General features: G+C 39.8%; 1 protein-coding gene and 1 pseudogene across 2 annotated transcripts in view; both read left to right on the top strand.

The window, feature by feature from the left end:
• PHLPP2 (PH domain and leucine rich repeat protein phosphatase 2) overlaps window positions 1-19,887 on the top strand; it is a 70,522-nt gene that overhangs the window by 27,135 nt on the left and 23,500 nt on the right. For both annotated transcript variants that reach the window (XM_021703167.1, XM_021703175.1), the window contains 5 exons: window positions 8,040-8,230; window positions 15,016-15,141; window positions 16,458-16,612; window positions 18,636-18,782; window positions 19,153-19,383. In XM_021703167.1, coding sequence (XP_021558842.1) covers window positions 8,040-8,230; window positions 15,016-15,141; window positions 16,458-16,612; window positions 18,636-18,782; window positions 19,153-19,383 — 850 coding nt within the window. The remainder of the gene's footprint in view (window positions 1-8,039; window positions 8,231-15,015; window positions 15,142-16,457; window positions 16,613-18,635; window positions 18,783-19,152; window positions 19,384-19,887) is intronic.
• Window positions 5,231-5,350, top strand: LOC123323327 (annotated as a pseudogene).

Genomic DNA, 19,887 nt, shown 5'->3' on the forward strand with positions numbered 1-19,887 from the left:
AAGAGTTTAGTCTTCATTTGGCAGATCACAGCAGGAAGTGAGAGGATCCAAGTGAGCCAGAGAACGTGAATCTGGCACCAGTGTGGATAATAATTCAGATGTGAATTAATAGGGGTCTGGAGTGGAGAATGGGAAGGAATTATTCATATCAGAGACATTTTGAAGGGATAATTGGTAAGAGTTGATGGCTGATTGAAAAGGGAGTTGAGGAAGAGAACCTGAGAGTTGAAGCTGACACTGAGATTTTAAGCTGGTGTTACTTCAGGAGAATGTCAGGACTTGAGTTGGGAGAAGGAGCTGGTTCATGGGGATGGTGATGACTTGGTTTTGGGAATGTTTCTTATTAAGTGGTGGTGAGATGTCTGACAAGTAGTTGAAAATGTGGAACTAGAGCTTAGGACATACAGATCTGGGAGTAGAGTACATGGGGATGTTAAAGCTGTGGAAGTTGTTACGATACCTTGAAAAGAATTCTTATATGTAGGGAAAGGGGGCTTAAGGCAGGCAGAATTTTCATTATAATAACGAGCTTTGTTTTATACCCTTACTCTATGCCGAGCGCTTTCTCAAGTGCTGAGCACTCTGTATACCTTGTCTCATGTAATCCTTACAACCCTCTAGATAGATGTTATTATTCCCAAGAGGCTGTAATATGCCCCAGTCAAATAGCAGAGCCAGGAAGCAGATAAATCTGTCTGCTTCTAAATATCATCCTTTTAACTTCTAACTTACTCCACCATTTAGTTGTTGGAGAGAGAGTTTAGAGAAGTATGAGGAATCCATAAAATGAGAACATCTAATCCAACTTCTTGGTCTTAAACTCAGGAAACTAAGGCCTGAAGATGTAAGAAGATTTGTTTGGGATCATGAAACCAGATGGTGGAATTACCTTAGCCACCACTGCTTTGCCAAGTTTTCTAGTGAAATACGTCAAATAGAAGTTTTTGTGTTGTATGAGAGCCTATTGCAAGTTTGAGATTTGTTGTGAGATTTCCTATTTTGTTCTTTAAATGTAAGTAAATATTTAATTTTCACCTCCTTACATATCAGCCAGTATTTATTGGTTTAACTTTTTATTTGGAACTAACTTTAGATTTTCAGAGCAGTTGGAAGGATAGTACAGAGAGCTCCTGCACACCCTTCATGCTGTCATTGGAATTGTTGTTCTGGTATAAATAGTGCTTCCATTTTCTCTGGCTTCTCTCAAGACTTTGTCTTTAATTTTCAGCACTTTGATTATATAGTATCTGGGCTAGAATTTCATTGGGTTTATCCTGTTTGGGGTTCACTGAACTTCTTGAATTCATAAATTTGTATCTTTCACTTGAGGAGTTTTCCCCTGTTTCTTCAAGTCATTTTTCAACATTGTGCTGTTTCTTCTCTTCCTTTGGCTCTAGCCCTTAGTTCAGTTTTCAGAATTTTTGGCCTGCTGCTTGGGGTCACATCCACATTTGTAAACCTCAAGGGTGAGCCCAGGAGTTCATAGACAGTTCTAGAGAGGTCATTTTCCAGAGCTCCTTCCTCTTTGCGATTTCTTGGGGCTTTACTTAACCTGCCCTGTTGGGCACTTCCCGCAAGGGCATCCACACTGCAAGGCTCCCAGTGGGAGGGGGAGACCAAAAATTCAACAGGTTTTCACCCCACTCTCTTGGGATTGCAGATCTTCCAATCAGAGAAGGAAGTCACACCCCTCAGAGTTTTAGGTGCCTGTGTCCCCACTCCTGGGGGCTAGAACTTAAGAAAATGAAGAAAAGAGGGGGAGGAATGAGGAATTTCTCCCACTCTCTCTGAGTGTTAGGAGACCCCTTTTCTACTCCTCAAGATAGAACTTGAGGGCTTTTCCTAGAGCTCTCTGTCCACACCAGTGCTTGCCTCTGGATCTTGGGCTTTCTCGAGTCCTGGGCTGGGAGATGTCACAAGAGGAAACAGTGAGAAACTTGCCATGGCTTGGGTGGTATTTCACATTGTGTTCTTCTTCCCTAATCTGCCTGCTACTGTTTACTTTTCGGCATCCTTGTATAGCTGCTCCATGCATTCTGTCCAGGTCTTATAGGTGCATTTAGTGGGAGAGACAAGGTGGAGTGTGCTTTCTCCATCTTACTCAGAACCAGAACCTTAATGGTGTGTTTTGATTACTTCAATTTAATATAGTCCAATTGAACAGTCTAAATTTACCTTTTCTAGAAGCTCTATTGTTTTGTCTTTCAATTTATATTCACAGTCTGTATGAGTCTTTTTGTCTGTCATTGTGAGCTCATGGGCTTATATGTATTTGTTTTGACTCATTACAGCCGTTATTCTTTTTGTTGCTCAGTTTGTCCCATCTCAGCTAGTGGGAGCTCTTTACATTGACTTCTGTCCTTCCATCGTGACCCCAGGAGTTTTTGATAGCATTCTGGATTTTCCATTAAGTTCTGGCACAACAAGATGTCCTAAGCTCATCTTTTCATTGTCTGACTCAGACCAGGAATAGATCCTTTTTCTAAGGACTCCTGGTTCATTTTTTTTTTTTTAAAGATTTTATTTATTTATTTGAGAGAGAGAGAATGAGAGAGAGCACATGAGAGGGGGGAGGGTCAGAGGGAGAAGCAGACTCCCTGCTGAGCAGGGAGCCCGATGCGGGACTCGATCCAGGGACTCCAGGATCATGACCTGAGCCGAAGGCAGTCGCTTAACCAACTGAGCCACCCAGGCGCCCTCCTGGTTCATTTTAATGAAAGATAGTATTTAGAGATTTTATTCTGGGCAGTAGAGGAACTCATTGCTACAGGGTTGCCCTTGATTGTTTTTTTAGCAACTTTTTAAAATTATAAAAACATTCCATTTTCTTTATAGAACATTTGGATGTATAAATATAAGGAAATTAAAATCATCCCTAATTTTCCACTTAGAACCTTGGCTTTTGAGATTGTAAAACTATTTTTTAGTTAGAACCGTTACACTTTCTGAATATTTAGTAGAACTTTCTCATTCTCGTTTCTTTGTTTTTTGTTTTTTAAGTAGTCTCTACACCCAGCATGGAGCCCAGGGTGGGGCTTGAATTCACAACCCTGAGATCAAGACTTGAGCTGAGATCAACAGTTGGACACTCAACCGACTGAGCCACCCAGGCGCCCCTAATTCTGGTTTTTTTTTTTTTTTTTTGGTATCACTTTAAGAAGATCAGAGACTGGATGTCTAGCAAACACTCCAAAATTAATAAAACAGTATGTTATTTCATATATAACTTATCCAAAACACAGTTGAATGTTCCCTTCTGAGAGTGGTAGTGGATAGATTTAGGAGTTTTCTCTGTAATAAAATACAAAGAAATAAGGCCAAGAAAGAAGAGACTCAGAGAATTATATATCAGTTGATATAACATCTGTTTCATGTAAGCTTTTAAAAAGACTTAGGCAGTTTGAAAACATAACTATTATGAAGTCCCATTTTTACATAATTTAGCAAACTTTGTAGTAGGCGATACTGTTAACCAGGGTGGGGAATATAGAAGCCATTGGCATGTTTGGAGAGAACAATGAGGTTAAAAAAATAACAGTTTTATTGAGATATAATTCATATCCCATAATATTCACCCTTTAAAAGTGTACAATTCAGTGCTTTCTAGTATGTGCAGAGAGTTATGCAGCCACCACCACAGTCTAATTTTAGAATATTTTCATCACCATAAAAAAAGACCCCATATCCATTAACATCATTCTCCATTCCGTACTCCTGCAGCACCTGGCAACCACAAATCTACTTTCTGTCTTTATGGATTTGCTTATTCTGAACAGTTCATATAAGTGGAATCATATACATGTGGCTTTTTGTGGCTGGCTTCTTATACTTGGCATGTTTTCAAGGCTCATCCAGGTTATAGTAGGTATCAGTACTTCATTTCTTTTTATGGCCAAACAGTGTTCCATTGTATAGATAATGCCACCTTTTGCTTATGCATTCCTCGGTTCATGGGCATTTTGGTTGTTTCTACTTTTTGGCTATGACGAGTAATGCTACTATGAACAAACATCTGTGTATAAGTTTTTGTGTGGACATGTGTTTTCAGTTCTCTTGGAGATAGATGTAGGAGTGGAATTGCTGGATCATATGGTGGGTCTATGTTTAAACTTTTGAGGAACTACCAGACTGTTTTCCAAAGTGGCTGCACCATTTTATAGTCGCACCAGCAGTGTTTGTTTACATCTTTGCCAATGCTTATTAGTGTTTGTCTTTTTCGATTATAGTCATCCTAGGGGATGTAAACTGGTATCTCATTGTGGTTTTGATTTGCATCTTGCCAGTAACTAATGAGATTGAGCCATCTTTTCATGTGCTTGTTGGCCTTTTATATATCTTCTGTGAAATAATATCTATTCACATTCTTTGCCCATTTTTTAATTGTGCTGTTTGTCTTTATTGCTGAATTGTAACAGTTCTTTATTCTGGATACAACTCTCTTATTATGTATATGATTTGCAAATATTCTCTCCTATTTTGTGACTCATCGTTTTACTTTCTTGATGGTGTCTGTTGAAGCACAAGTTTTTATTTTTGATGAAGTCCATTTTTCTATATTTTCTTTTAACTTTATTTTTTAAAGGTTTTTATTTATTTGAGAGAGAAAACATGAGCAGGGGGTGGGGATGTGGGCAGAGGGAGAAGCAGGGCCTCCCACTGAGCAGGGAGTCCGATTCTGGACTCGATCCCAGGGCCCTGGGATCATGACCTGAGCCAAAGGCAGACGCTTCACCGACTGAGCCACCCAGGCACCCCATGTCGCTTTTACTTTTTGTGTTCATACCTAAGAAATCTTTGCCTAACTTAAGACCACAAGATTTATTCCAGTGTTTTTTTCTAAGAGTTTTATAGTTTTAGTTCTTACATTTAGGTCTGCAATCCATTTTGAATTAATTTTTGTATATGGTATGAGGTTAGGGATCTGACTTTATTCTTTTGCCTTTGGCTATCCAGCTGTTCAGCACCATTTGTTGACAAGACTATTCTTTCCCCAGTGAGTATCTTGGCACCCTGCTCAAAAATCAATTGTCCATAAATGTAGGGGTTTATTTGTGAATTCTGTTCCATTGCTCTATGTCTATTTTTACGTCAGTACTGTACTTTTTTTTTTTTAAGTAATCTCTTCACCCAATGTGGGGCTTGAACTCATAACCCCAAGATGAAGAATCAGATGCTGTACCGACTGAGCCAGCCAGATGCCCCAAGTACTGTACTTTATATGCCAGCTCCAAGCTTTGCACAGTGGCAGTATCATAGCCAATGAGGTTTATCTGAGGCGCGATTATTGCTAATGGAAAACTATTTGCCAACTCCATACTTTATAGTTAAGTTTTGAAATTGGGGAATTTCAGTTTTGTTCTTTTTAAGACTGTTTTGTCTATTCTGAGTCTACTGTACTTCTCTATATGAATTTTAGGATCAGTTTGTCAGTTTTGCCATGAAAGCAGCTGGAATTTAGATAGGGAATACATTGCTGTAGATCAATTTTGGGAGTTTTGCCATCTTAACAATATTAAATCTTCTAACCCATGAACTCTGGATGTTGTCCATTTATTTAGGTCTGTAACTTCTTGCAACTATGTTTTGTAGTTTTCACTGTACTATTTTCATTTTATTCTTTTTGATGCTATCTTAGATGCAGTTAAGTTCCTTAATTTTATTTTGAATTGTTTATTCCTTATGCATGGAAATACAGTTGATTTTTTAAAAAATTTTTGTATCTGGGGCGGCTGGGTGGCTCAGTTGGTTAAGCATCTGACTCTTGATTTCTGCTCAGGTCATGAACTCAGTGTCCTTGAATGAAGCCCTGCATTGGGCTCTGTGCTCAGCAGGGAGTCGGCTTGAGGATTTCTCTCCCTCTGCCCTTCCCTTCCCCCACTTGCATATTCTCTCTCTCTCTCTCTCTCAAAAATAAGTCTTTTTTTTTTTAGAATTTATTTATTTGAAAGAGAGACAGAGACAAGAGCATGGGAGGGGGGAGGCAGAGGGAGAAGGAGAAGCAGACCCCCTGCTGAGCAGGGAGCCTGATGCGGGGCTCCATCCCAGGATCCTGGGATAATGACCTGAGCTGAAAGCAGATGCTTAGCCAACTGAGACACCCAGGGACCCCCAAAATAAATAAATCTTAAATATAGTTAAAAAAAAAAAACTTGTATCCTGCAACTTTGCTGAACTCATTTATTGGTTATAATTGTCTTTTTTGTGGCTTACTTAGGATTTTCTACATACAAGATCCTATAGTTTGCAAATAAAGATAGTTTCTTTCTAGTCTGATACTGGAAATTTGAAGTGGATGGGGACATCTCTTGGACATGTGTAGCAGACAATTAGATATATGAGATTAGAACCAAAGGAAGATTGGGGCAGGAGATAGAAATCTGAGGGCCATTATCATCGTATGAATAGGGCAGTTTGGAGGCTGGAAGCCAGATTGAGGAAAATTGAGTAAATAGGAGGTGAGGTAACAGGGAGATAGCTAATATAAAGGCACAAATGAGAACAAAAGAGCCTCAAAAGGGTAAACTTACAATTTTTAAAAATATGGTTTGTGCACCATCTGCATTTAAACTACCTGGAATAGTTGTTAAAAATACAGTCCTCTGTGTTCCATCCCAGGCCCTGTGGATTAGACTCTCTCTGGGTGGGTGTCAGTGTCCCACATTTTAACCTGTTCTGACTATTAATTTCTGCTCAGGTCATGATCTCAGTGTCCTGGGATGAAGCCCTGCTTCATCATAATAAGTCTTGGGCACACACAAGTCTCACATAAGAAGTCTTGGGCATTCTCTTCAGAGAGTCACTGAACTAAAGAAATTCCACAGTTGAGACTGAGAGGGCATGGGAGAAAACATGAATGCTTTTGTAGCTTTGACAGGAACAATAAGGAGGGTGGAGTTGAAGAGTGAGAAGAGAGAAGAACCAAACTCCCTGAGAAAGGTGGAGTTTGGAATATAGATGAAAGGATTGGCCTCAAATAGAAGGAGAGATGGCTCTCCCATAGAGCTAGTGTTCGCATGCAAAGTTTTAAAGCTTTGAAGTGATCTAACCTATTTCCTCAGATCATATATGGGAAACACATAGTTAAAAGGGCAACACGATGCCCAGGTTCCATAATCAATCCTGTAATAATATCAAATACGATGCAATTTTCTCTCTTCCCAGTTTCTTGCTGTTTGCACCGCCTCATACTAGTGCTACTCCTGTCATTTCTGGGTAGAGTTAGTCTGGTTTTCACTGCGCTTTGATCAAGAACCTGTCTTCTGTCATAATGTGCTGTTTGTTCACTATATCTCAGCCTTAAAAAGATTCTAATGAGGAGGGAGGGTACAAAAAAAAAAATTCTTGTATGCACATAGGAGCTTCTGCCACCATGATTGGGATAGTTGATTGAAGTATCAGCCATAAGCATTTCCTCACAAGGAACAGGAAAATGGAGTAATGTGTACAGAACTAGAGTGCTCCCATACTTATTAATTTCTTCCTTCTAGAAAAGACTAATCACAATAGTGGCTGTCATTTATTCAGTACTTCTTTTGTTACCTAAAACATGCTCAGTACTTTACATAAATTATCCAAATTTTTTATAAGAAAACGCTAAAGATAAGTAGTATTAAGATCCAAACTGTATAAATGAGGAAAGTCAACCTCAGTGATTATATTAAGTAGTTTGAAGAAACAAAGTAAGTGGCAGAACTAGGATTCAAGCCCAGGTGTGCATGTCTGGCCCCCAAGTCTGTGATCTTAATGACTTGCCAGATTGCCTTTCTCTGTGTACATGGGAGATAGGACTGCGTTAGAAGAAGAATTAACAATGGCATCCAAGATAAAATCTTGCTCCCTGGCCCAAAATCCACAGTACTCCCATTGTATAACTTCAGATGGATAACATTTTAGAACTGAGATCTTATTTTGTGATACATTGCTTGGTAACTTAAATCTGTAAACAAGGTAGTTGAATGTTGACACACAATACTTTCTTTTTTCCTTACAAGAGTCTCATATACTTGAATGGTGACTTCTGAAGTTCTGTTTTCTTTTAGAGAAACCATGCCAGATGGATCATCTGGATCGAATCCTTCTGTCTGGCATCTATAATGTACGCAAGGGGAAGACCCAGCTGCATAAGTGGGCTGAACGCCTAGTTGTTCTCTGTGGCACCTGCCTCATCGTTTCCTCAGTGAAGGATTGTCAGACTGGAAAGATGCACATTTTGCCTCTGGTTGGGGGAAAGGTAAGACTCATAAAAATGAATTATTCTTCATTTGTTTGATCTTCTTAATTAAAATCCCATTTACAGGGGTGCCTGGGTGGCTCAGTTGTTAAGCGTCTGCCTTTGGCTCAGGTCATGATCCCAGGGTCCTAGGATCGAGCCCCGCTTCGGGCTCCCTGCTCAGCGGGAACCTGCTTCTCCCTCTCCCACTCCCCCTGCTTGTGTTCCCTTTCTCACTGTCTCTCTCTCAAATAAATAAATAAATCTTAAAAAAATAAATAAATAAAATCACATTTACTTTTCAGCACTTTCCCCACATCTTTTTAAAGAAGCCAATATGAGCATTATTAAAGATTGTATTACAAAGTTTGTTTTTTAGAGTTCTTAGGTTTAACCGGAAGAAACCTCAGGCTAATTTTTCTTTTTTTAAAGATTAATTTATTTATTTGAGAGAGAGTGCGCAAGCGGAGGCAGGGGCAGAGGGAAGGGGAGAAGAACAGCAGACTCCCTGCTGAGCTTGGAACCCAACGCTGGGCTGCATCTCACAATCTCATGATCTCACAACCTCAGGACCCATGAAATCATGACTTGAGCTGAAACTGAGTCATACACTTAACCGACCAAACCACCCAAGCACCCCACCTTACTCAGACTAATTTAAGCATAAAACAGGTTTATTTACATCACAGGTTCTCTGGGAGGCCCAAAGCCTATCCATACCCCAAATTCCGCTGCAGCACCCATTTGTTGATGCTACCCTGGTCCCCACTGTCAGGCACCCATAACACCTGAGTAGACCGAGAATGCTGCCACTTGCAGCCTCCTGCCACATCCATCCCCAAAACAGATTCTTTCCAGTTTCTCCTTTTTCCCCATTTGACTAAAATTCAGAGTTGGGGGTGGTCACAAGCTCCTGTCCAGCAGCAAGGGGGTGGAGGCATACCATTTCTGGTCTGTGCTAGAAAATTCCCCATCCTAGGCAGGGAGTTCATTGCAAGTCTGTCAAACAGACTGACAAATGACTGGAAACAGATATGTTAATACTTATATGAAGCTATACATCATTTTGTTTATTTTCCGTCTTGAATATCAATAAAACAGTTGGAATTGTAGAGAACTTCCAGACAAAATGACTTAGTGAATTCATGCTTTGGTCCAATCTGGTCCAGATGCACAGCAATATCGATAAAATAGATATATATGAAAGGTAAATATATAAAAAGACATAGCTGGGCTATGGAATGTAGACTAGAAATATATGTGGTGAGCAGGTCTGAATCTGAGGGCCTGCTGGGTTCTGGGCCTGAAAGGTCGTGGCAGCCCAGGAGTTCAGCTCCTATAAGTATTTGGGTTTAAAAGTCCTCTGCTTATGAGAAGAACCTGGCCCAGGCTTACTCCTTGAAGCAGGAGATGAGTGGTACTCTGCTCCTGAAGGAAAGCTGGAAAGAAAAAAAAAAACCAACCAGCCCAAAACAGCTGTTAACCACTGACTGGAATCAAGTCTTGTTCTTGCTGTGGTCCTAAAAAGGTGGAAGGAACCAGTTATGTGGCCTGTGACGAGGAAGTGAACAAGTCCCCACTGAATGAATGTGCATACTCCAGTATCAACCAGGGGGCAGGAACCTACCACTTACTGATGTGAGACTTGGTTCTGGTCTTGGAGGCTGAAGGACAGAATGAAGAAAATAGGTTAAAAGAAAATGACACCCCCTACCCCCCAAAAAAAGAAAAAGAGAAAAGAATACAACACAGGAAAGGAAATTCAAAGGGAAGTTGTAAGAAATAAGAAACAATGATGAGTGCAGACATTGATAAAATATGATGGTAAAGTTAATATTGATTGTAAAAAGTTTAAATTTTTTAAATATTTTAAATATAAACTCTTAAAGCTCAAAATGATACTTAAGATGTAGTAGTATGTTCGATAAGTAACGTGTGATACAGTTTTGGAATTAGAGAATAGAAATACCAAATAACTTTTAACTGGATTAGGAAAAAGCCTTAAGTGTGAATGTAAAAATTGTAAGGATAGCTACTAAGAGTAGAGTGGGAAAAGAAAATGTAAAACATTCTGTAACACTAAAAGAAGGCAGGAAAAGAGTGGAGAGAAAGGAACAAAATGATTAGCATGGTAAATTATCACAAATTATAGTGACAGACACATACAGAAATATATCAATAATCATAATTGTGATGTAAGTTGTCATTTAAAATCCCAGTACTTGCTGTTTATTTTATTTTTTAAAATTTTATTTATTTATTAGAGCATGAGCAGGGGGAGGGGCAGAGAGAGAGGGACAAGCAGGCTCTCCGATGAGCAGGGAGCTCAACGTGGGGCCTGATCCCAGGACGCTGAGCTGAAAGCAGACACTTAACCGACTGAGCCACCCAGGCGCCCCCAGTACTTGCTGTTTATAAGAGACATACCCAACACTTAGAAGGTTGAATGTGAAATGGTGGGAAAATCGTGCTAGTCAAATAGGAACCAAAAGAAAATGGTGTGGTTATCTTAACATCATACAAAACATTTTTATCAAAGTTTATCTGCAACAAGGGACTTGTCTCCAGAATATATAAAGAACTTTTACAACACAGTGAGGGAAAGACAGATAACCTAGTAAAAACTAGGCGGAAGAGTTGAGCAGATCCTTTACCAGTGAAGTTCTACAGATGGCAAATAAGTACATAGGACGATTCTCACCATCATGAGTCATTAGGGAAATGCAAATCAATATCACAGATTCTGCATACCACTAGGATGACTAAAATCAAAAGACTGCTGAGTACCAGATTTAGCAAAGATGAGGAGCAACTGGAATGCTTTCACATCATTGGTGGGAGTACAGTCATTTTGGAAAACAATTTTTCATTTCATTTTTTTTTTTTAAGATTTTATTTATTTATTTGACAGAGAGAGAGACAGTGTGAGAGGGAACATAAGCAGGGGGAGTGGGAGAGGGAGAAGCAGGCCTCCTGCCGAACAGGGAGCCCCATGTGGGGCTCAATCCCAGGACCCCGGGATCATGACCTGAGCCGAAGGCAGACGCTTAACGACTGAGCCACCCAGGGGCCCCAAGTTTTTCATTTCTTATAAACTGAAACATATGCATATCAGACGACCCAGCATTTCTCCTAAGTATTGGGAAATGAACATCTGTCTTTACAAAGACTTTATGTGAATTTTCATAGCAGCTTTATTCATAATTGTCAAAAACTAGAAACAACCCAATGTTCATTGATTACTTGTGAATTAATAAACAAATGTGGCACATTACACACAATGGAATACTACTGAACAATAAAAAGGAATGAACTGCTGATATACACCAAAATAAGGATGAATCCTAAAAACATTCTTTTTTTTTTTAGATTAATTTATTTTAGAAGGAGAGAGAGCAAGCAAGTGTGCAAGCGAGTGAGCAAGCGTGGGAGTGGGGGAAGGGCAGAGGGAGAGGCAGAGAATCTCAGATTTACAAACCTTTCTCAGTATTTGACATTGTATGAGTATATTTTTCTGTGTCAAATACCCCATAGTAAAATATTAAGAAGTTGATTCTAAAACACGGGCACCAGGGTGGCTCATTTGGTTAAGTGTCTGCCTTCAGTTCAGGTCTTGATCCCAGGGTCCTGCTCCCCTGCTCAGCAGGGAGCCTGCTTTTCCCTCTCCCTCTGCTGCTCCCCCTGCTTGTGTGCTCTCTGTCAAATAAGTAAAATCTTAAAAAAAGATTATTCTGAAACAATCATTAATATCTGTTCTTCATTTCAATAAGATCCTTTATTTTGACTCACTCACTTGCAAAAAATGATCCTGTTTTGAGATCGCAATTGAACATTATGAATATTATTTAATTTTATTGGGATTTTTTTTTTCTTGAAGGTTTTATTTCTCTGTGAGGGCAAGCGTATGCACGCATGAGCGGGGTAAGAGGCAGAGGGTGAGGGAGAGGGACAAGCAGACTCCCCACTGAGTACAGAGCCCAATATAGGGCTCCATCCCAGGACCCTGAGATCATGACCTGAGCTGAAGGCAGACGCTTGACTGACAGAGCCACCCAGGTGCCCCTTATTGGGATCTTTTTAATATGATTCTTTTTTGCTTAAAGTATTTTGTGTTTTTGCCATTTGATTAAGTCTTTACTTGGCACCAGAAACCTAATGATTTACGAGTATAATTTGGAAGTTTCCAGCTGACTCACCAAGATTCAGTAGTTATGACGTATCAAAGTGAGATGTCAGACAAAGATGTAAGTGGTTTCGTAACTATAAAGACTTCATGTTTATCAAAGCTATGTGAATTGGGTTGTTGGATTTTGGGGGAGAATTGCTTTGACAAGAACTGCTATTGTGCTGTGAATCCCTGTAGCCACCCCAACTGGGAATGGCTTCTGCCTTTTTCCTCAAGCCTAGTGAAAGAGGTTTCCGCAGGATTCAAGAGAGCTTGATATGGGTCCCCTGCAGTAAGGGGGGCATAGTGGATTGGTGTCCTGCCTTCTGACCAAGAAGTCTTGAGGACAGAGATGAGTCTATAACCAAAGCAGCCAGGTAGCCTGAGAGCCTAGCTGATGCATTGGGATCATTGTGTGCTCCTTGGGTTTGTTAGTTTGTGATCCAGATGGGTTGAGAGAGGAAAAACCAGTGGGTGAATTGGTGGATGAGTGGGTGGATTCTCTTAGAACTTGTCCAGCAGGGCCATCTTGAGGGGCAAATAGGCTTCCCTTGAGGACAGGCTGTCAGTGGACCACCGGATTCCTTCATGTCTGAGGAGGGAGTAGTCCAGTGCTGGAAGAGCTTGCATTAGCCGGGTCAAGGGATCTGTAAGTGAGAAGCCATCATTATTTGGGGTGGAGTGGGGGGTAACCAAAAGAACCCTTTAAGGACCCATTGAGGAAAAGCATCTCTTTAAAATCTGCTAGTCCCAGAGACTATGAAGTCACGTGAGGACTCTGCTTGTCTAGTAAGAACCTTTGGACTTTTAAGTTTCCTGTCCTTCCTCCCTTTCTACTTCAGCCCTGGAGGGGGTCAAAAATGGCATCTAGCCCAGGGCTTAGTAAGAAAGAGAGGAGTCCAAAAACCAGGCCAGGGCACCCTTTGCAGGCAGGCAGCTACCTCCATTGTGCCCCTGTGTAGGTGGAAAGGATTGGAACTGTGGAGTGGAGACTTTGGCTCTTATCACGTGGGTCTAGAGACTCCTGTTCTGAAACACAGCTTGCAGCCTTGCATCGCAGCTTGTACTTGCTGTTGCTATGCATGGAATGCTCCTCGCCTAGGGGTTTCCACGCCTGGACCCCCTTAGGGTCTTTGCTCACAGGTTACCTCAGTGAGTCCTTCCCTGACTGCCCTTTCATAATTCAGATCACCCACCCTGTTTGCCAAGCTTTTTCCCTGTTTTATCTTTCTTGATATTATTCATTATGTATTATATCATGTCACCGTTTTGGTGTTAGAGTGTTTGTCCCTTTCTCAAATACAGATTCTGCGGAGGGCGGGGCTTTGTTGTTTTCCCCCTGCTTGTCCCCAGCACGCAGAACAGTAGAATGTATTCATGCAACAAATATTAATTATCAAATTGAGACTGTGTCGTGACTTACAGAGGAATTAATAAATAGATTTACTTATGAGTATGCCCCGAGTCCTATTCCTTCAACATACTTCCAACAAAGTATTCCTTTTGCTTTTTCTAAACAGCTTTATTGAGATATTTATATGCTATATAATTCGCCCATTTAAAGTGTACAATTCAGTGGCTTTTAGTATATTTACAGAGTTTTGTGACCATCACCACAATCAATTTTAGAATACTTCCATGACCCTGAAGAGGAACGCTGCACTCCTTAGTTATCATCTCTCCCATTCCTTCCGCAGCCCTGGAAACCGACTCATCTACTTTCTCTCTGCCCACATTTGCTGACTCTGGATATTTCATATAAATGGAATAATATCGTATACGGTTCTTGGTGACTGTCTTTCACTTTACATAATCTTTCCAAGGTTCATATGTGTTGTAGTGTGCATCAGTATCTTCTGTTGATGGCTAAATAATATTCTGTTGTTTGAATATACCATATTTTGTTTATATATTTACCTGTTGATGGATGGACTTTTGGGTTGTTTCCCCTTTGGGGCTATTAGGAATACTATAATTCACGTACAAGTTTTTGTGTGGATGTATGTTTTCTTGCGTTTGTATCTAGGAGTGGAATTGCTGGGTAACATGGTGACTCTACATTTAACCTTTTGAGGAATTGCCAGACTGTTTTCCAAAGTGGCTGCGCCATTTTATGTTCCCACTGCAGCGTATGAGGGATCCAGTTTCTCCACATAACTTGCTAATACTTGTTATCCAACATTTGTTTTCTGTTTTTAATTTTAGTCATCCTAGCAGATGTGACGTGGTATCTTTCAGTTTTGATTTGCATGTATCTAATAACTAATGATGTTGAACATCATTTCATGTCACGACTGCCATTTTTCAATCTTCTTTGGAGAAATGTCTATTCAGATCTTTTGCCTATTTTATTTTATTTTTTTTTGAAGATTTTATTTATTTATTTGACAGAGGGAACACAAGCAGGGGGAGTGGGAGAGGGAGAAGCAGGCTTCCCGCAGAGCAAGGAGCGCGATGCGGGGCTCGATCCCAGGACCCCGGGATCATGACCTGAGCCAAAGGCAGACGCTTAACAACTGAGCCACCCAGGCGCCCCTTTCTTTTGCCTATTTTAGAAAATTGAGTTGTCTCGTTATTGTCCTTTGCTCTCGGACAAGGATCTTTTTTCTTGATTCTGGTTTTCTCCCCTCTTCCTCTTCAGGTGGAAGAAGTGAAGCGACGGCAGCACTCCCTTGCGTTCAGCTCAGCCGGAGCCCAAGCTCAGACCTATCATGTCAGCTTTGAGACGTTGGCTGAGTGCCAGAGATGGCAGCGACAAGCATCCAAGGTGATAAGCTGTCGGACGTCCTGATGTGGGGATAAGACTGTAAAAGCCCATGAGAGATGTAGTTTGAAATCGAACTTGCTCCCAGGAGAGTGAACTATAATTTTTATGCATCTTACTTTAGGCCCCTCTAAGTATATAATGCATGAAATAATGGAATTCCAGCAGGTCCTTAACTTATCATTTATATTTGTGTAGTACGGAAAGCTTTCAAAAGTGTTTGCAGGTGCATTTACCTTTATACCATCTCTGTGAGAAGACTATGGCCTTGAAGGAATTAGGACACAATGAGATTCACATGACTTTCCGTCAACCACTGTAGTCAGTGAGAGATGGCGCCATTCCCTAATTCCTAGCCTAGTGCTTCTTGGTCTTGTATATATTTAGCACGGCTGTGATGAACCACTTTAAATTTGAACTTATTATGGAATGTGACCTGTGTTCCTGTATGCTGAGGATAATTAGCTTTTCAGCATAATTTCTGCTTTTTTAGTCTTTAAAGATGAAGTGCTCTAAAATTGTGTTGGCAGTTTCTGAATTCTCTTGTTCTTCTAGCTATCTGCAGAATTTTAGCACATTTTTCTTTGCAGAGCTAAACAGTTGCATAAAGGATTGTTTTGGTATAATGAGATGACATAAAACATGAATGACTTTTCTGTGGCATTTAGTTTGGTTTTTAGACCAATTTCCACAACCTTTCTTTATGAGCATACTATTATAGAAATATAAACTTGTTTTGGTTTTATTGAATTTTCTGTACATACATTGTAGTGGTAATAAAATCTCTTCTGAATAAAACTAGTTTCAGTTTTAAGTAGCTCTTCCATTCTTTTGACCTTATAAAGAGAAGTATTTTTTGAGCGCCTTGTGCATACTAAGGAGTGTGCTATATGCTGGGGTATTAAGCTTTATCCTCACAACAGATGAAGCAACTGCACTGGTAAGTAGCAGAGTCCGTGTAGATAGAAAAGGCCATGGCTTTCAGTATCACACTGCCTGTCAGAGTTTTGTATGGTTATTTTGAATCCTCTCAACTTCTTGCATGAAATGTTAACTTTCCATCTTTATGATTTGTATTTTTTTACTTTTTACTTATAGACACTTTAAAACTTACACTGTTGCATGTTTCAAGCAGCTTATGGTTTTAGGAAAAAGCAAAAATGAACTGGTTTTTATAAATGAATAATTGGATCTCATTACCTTTTTCTCCTTTGCATTTTTAAAATTAGCGCCTTTTTGTGTAAATGTCATTCCTTCCTATGCTGGGTGAGAGACATTTGGTGCTAGCTCAGATGGCTCTTCTCCTTGACCCCATTCAGGTGGTGTCCCAGCGAATCAGCACTGTTGACCTGTCCTGTTACAGCCTTGAGGAGGTTCCTGAGCATCTCTTCTACAGTCAAGATATCACCTACCTCAATTTGCGACACAACTTCATGCAGTTGGAAAGACCTGGGGGCCTTGACACTCTTTACAGGTATGTGGGGAATGGATTTCCTTACTAACTTACTCAAACCAAATCGTGATCACCGTCTTAGTCGTTTGTACCTGGAAGTGAGCATGCTTACCATTGTATATATATTTGAAAATTTCCCCTCCCATTTTGAAGAGGAAGTAAAATTTTTTATTCATAGTTTTCTTACCCCCTTTCTTACCCCCTTTTCTCCTCCATGAGACAGAAGATAAATGCAAATGTTCTATTATGGAGGCAACGTTGAGCTGCCATCGATCTGGATAATCTGTTACATAAGTCACTGACAGTGATGTATGATCTGAAGCCAGGGTACATTGGGAGATTGAGTATATGGCAAGTTTTTGAATCATAAGTGTCAAACTTAAATAGCTTAAAGGAAATAGGCCTAATTTCAAGAATTCCACTCCCAGGTTGGGGCTTTTATCTTTCCTGTGTACCTGCTAATGCTAGCTTCTAAGCTGTTTGACAGCTGTGAAACCTCTCTCTTCTGATACAGGAACCGTTTCACTCCTAAGGGACTATGGCCCATATATTTTCCAATTTCCTTGTTAGAATATATTCTCCCTTCCAACCCTCCATCCTTTAAAAGTGGATGGAAGTAAGTATTTAGTATAAGTAATTGTGTGGGCTTCTTGTGAGCAGGGGAGAAATCGGAAATTAAAGCATTCAAATTAAGTGGTGATTAAAAAGATAATACACATTGTGGGGCGCCTGTGTGGCTCAGTCAGTTAAGTGTCTGACTTCAGGTCAGGTCATGATCCCAGCGTCCTGGGATTGAGCCCTGTGTTGGGTTCCGAGCTCACTGGGGAGTCTTCTTGTTCCTTTCCCTCTTCCTCTGCCCCTCCCCCACTCGTGCTTTCTCTTGCTTGCTCTCTCAATAAATGAATAAAATTTTTTTAAAAAAGATAATATACATTGAAATTACACATTGAAATTACATATTTTACTTAATAACTAATATTTCTAAAATAATTTTGAGAAAGCACTGTGATTTTTGTCCCATATGATGTGTTTTACAAAGCTTTTTAGGTATAAGCAAGCCTCCATCTAGTAATGAGATAATAATTTTAATTAGTATGTAAAAACAACAGAAGTTATAATTTTAAGGAAGTGGGTTTCTAGCATTTTCTTCTCAGTCACTATGAAAATAGGGTTCATGTAGTTTGAGGGCTGGATTAGGAATTCTGAAGTCAAGACACCAAGCCAAAGGAACAATCAGTACTCAAGGTCAGGACAATTGGAAATCAAAAGCTGAAAATTTGAAAGAGGAGCATTAGAGTGAGGTACTAATGACTCCAGTCTAGAAGCAGGTGGTAGAGATCATCATCGTGGAAAGCACCACCTCAGCTTACCTTCTTGCACTAGTATAATCATTAGTATAATACTCCTAAGTAGAATTACCAGCGTGATTCCTGTTGATCCAGTGTATGATGGTACTGTTTCTGGGTAAGACGGTATAGATACTTTTACTTCTAGGAACAAAACAGAAGCACTAAAAATTACTATTTCATGTTCTCTATTAGATTGTATTGCAGTAAAACTCCATATCACATACATATTTGTAAGTTCTAAGTGTCCCATTCATTTCAAGTGACATTTGAGCCGATATAATTTCAATATGTAAAAAGAAGTTGCTTATAATGGGATTTGGTGTGCATTTTTGTTAGTTCTTCCTGTGTTCATGAGTTGATGAATTGTTACAAGGTTTTTTATATTGCATATAGAAATTTGATGAAGGAAGAGATTTCAAGCATATCAGTATAACTAGATATAAAATACTTACACCAGCATGAGCTTTTTAAGATTTTGCACCTTTTTAAGGAGAAGAGAGAAGAACTCCCATTGCCCTAGACCTGATTTCCTTGTTGGTATGGAGCTGGGGTTAGGCATCTTAGTGTTCTGTGCTGTGCACGATGTTTGGCATGTAGTGAGTGCTCATAGATATTTGTGGAACAGATTCTACAGTGGACATTTAAAACAGATGACTTTTTCATTCAGTACTGTAATTTGTATGTTTGCTTTTTAGATTTTCTCAGCTAAAGGGCCTGAACTTGTCCCATAATAAACTTGGGTTGTTTCCTGTATTGTTATGTGAGATTTCTACCCTGACTGAGCTCAACCTCTCCTGTAACGGATTTCATGACCTGCCGAGTCAGGTTGGCAGTCTACTAAAGTAAGTATGTGACTTTTGCTAGACTCATTTTTTATTTGCAGCATAAGGAGCTTGTCTGGCATTTGGAATGAACGTCGCATGAGCTCTGGCAGTGAAGTAAGTCATGTAATTATGAGGATTCTAGACAGCAGCTGTGACTTGCTTGCAGGGGTGACTACTTAGCCCCCCAGTTTCAACAGCAGAAGCTCTGATGATTTTTGATGTTGGAGGGACCATCCATGGCAGTTTTGTATGTCATTGAGTCTCTATAGATAGGCTATTTTATCATTATTGGATTCATAATAAATTAGTGATGTAAGTCAGAATCTATCCCTCTAGTTCTATCCATTCCAGTTAAAACCTTTCATAAAGTCTTGTTTTCTTACTACAGTCTTCAAACCCTCTGTCTTGATGGCAACTTTCTGACGACTTTACCGGAAGAATTGGGAAATCTGCAACAGCTTTCTTCCCTGGGAATTTCCTTTAATAACTTTAGTCAAATTCCTGAGGTTTATGAGAAACTCACTATGTTAGATAAAGTGGTGATGGCAGGAAATCGCCTGGAAGTCCTAAACCTTGGGGTGCTGAACAGGATGAGCCATATCAAACACGTGGATTTAAGGTGAGGCCATTCTTCACTGTGTCCTCCTTTAGATGGACCTCTGATGGTTTTTATGTTTTCCCTTTGTAAAAACTTCTCTAAAACATTAGGATTTTAGAACAGTGTATATTTTCCAAACTATAGTAAAGCTTCATTTTTCACTCAGTAGCAGAGAGATTATGAGTGAGGTAGGTGTACCACATGATAGAGACTTTCACATTACCTTTGACAAAGGTTGTTCTGACTTACCCTCCCAGCAGCCTTTTATAGAATTCCCATTTCTTTACGTCCTTGTCAGTGTTGGATTTTAGCAGTCTTTTTCCTTATTGTCAGTGTAGTAGGAGAAAATAGTACTTCAGTGTTTTAATCAGCATTTATGAGTGAGGTTGAGCATCTTTTTAATATGCTAATTGGTAAGTTTGTATTTTTCCTTACACTTGACCATTTTTCTATTGAATCATTGGGTTTCTTCTTGATATCCGTTGTATTGCAATTAAAATTTTAAGGTTTTCCTGTGAAGTTTTT

Source organism: Neomonachus schauinslandi, chromosome 16, assembly GCF_002201575.2.
Source record: "Neomonachus schauinslandi chromosome 16, ASM220157v2, whole genome shotgun sequence".
Taxonomy (NCBI): domain Eukaryota; kingdom Metazoa; phylum Chordata; class Mammalia; order Carnivora; family Phocidae; genus Neomonachus; species Neomonachus schauinslandi.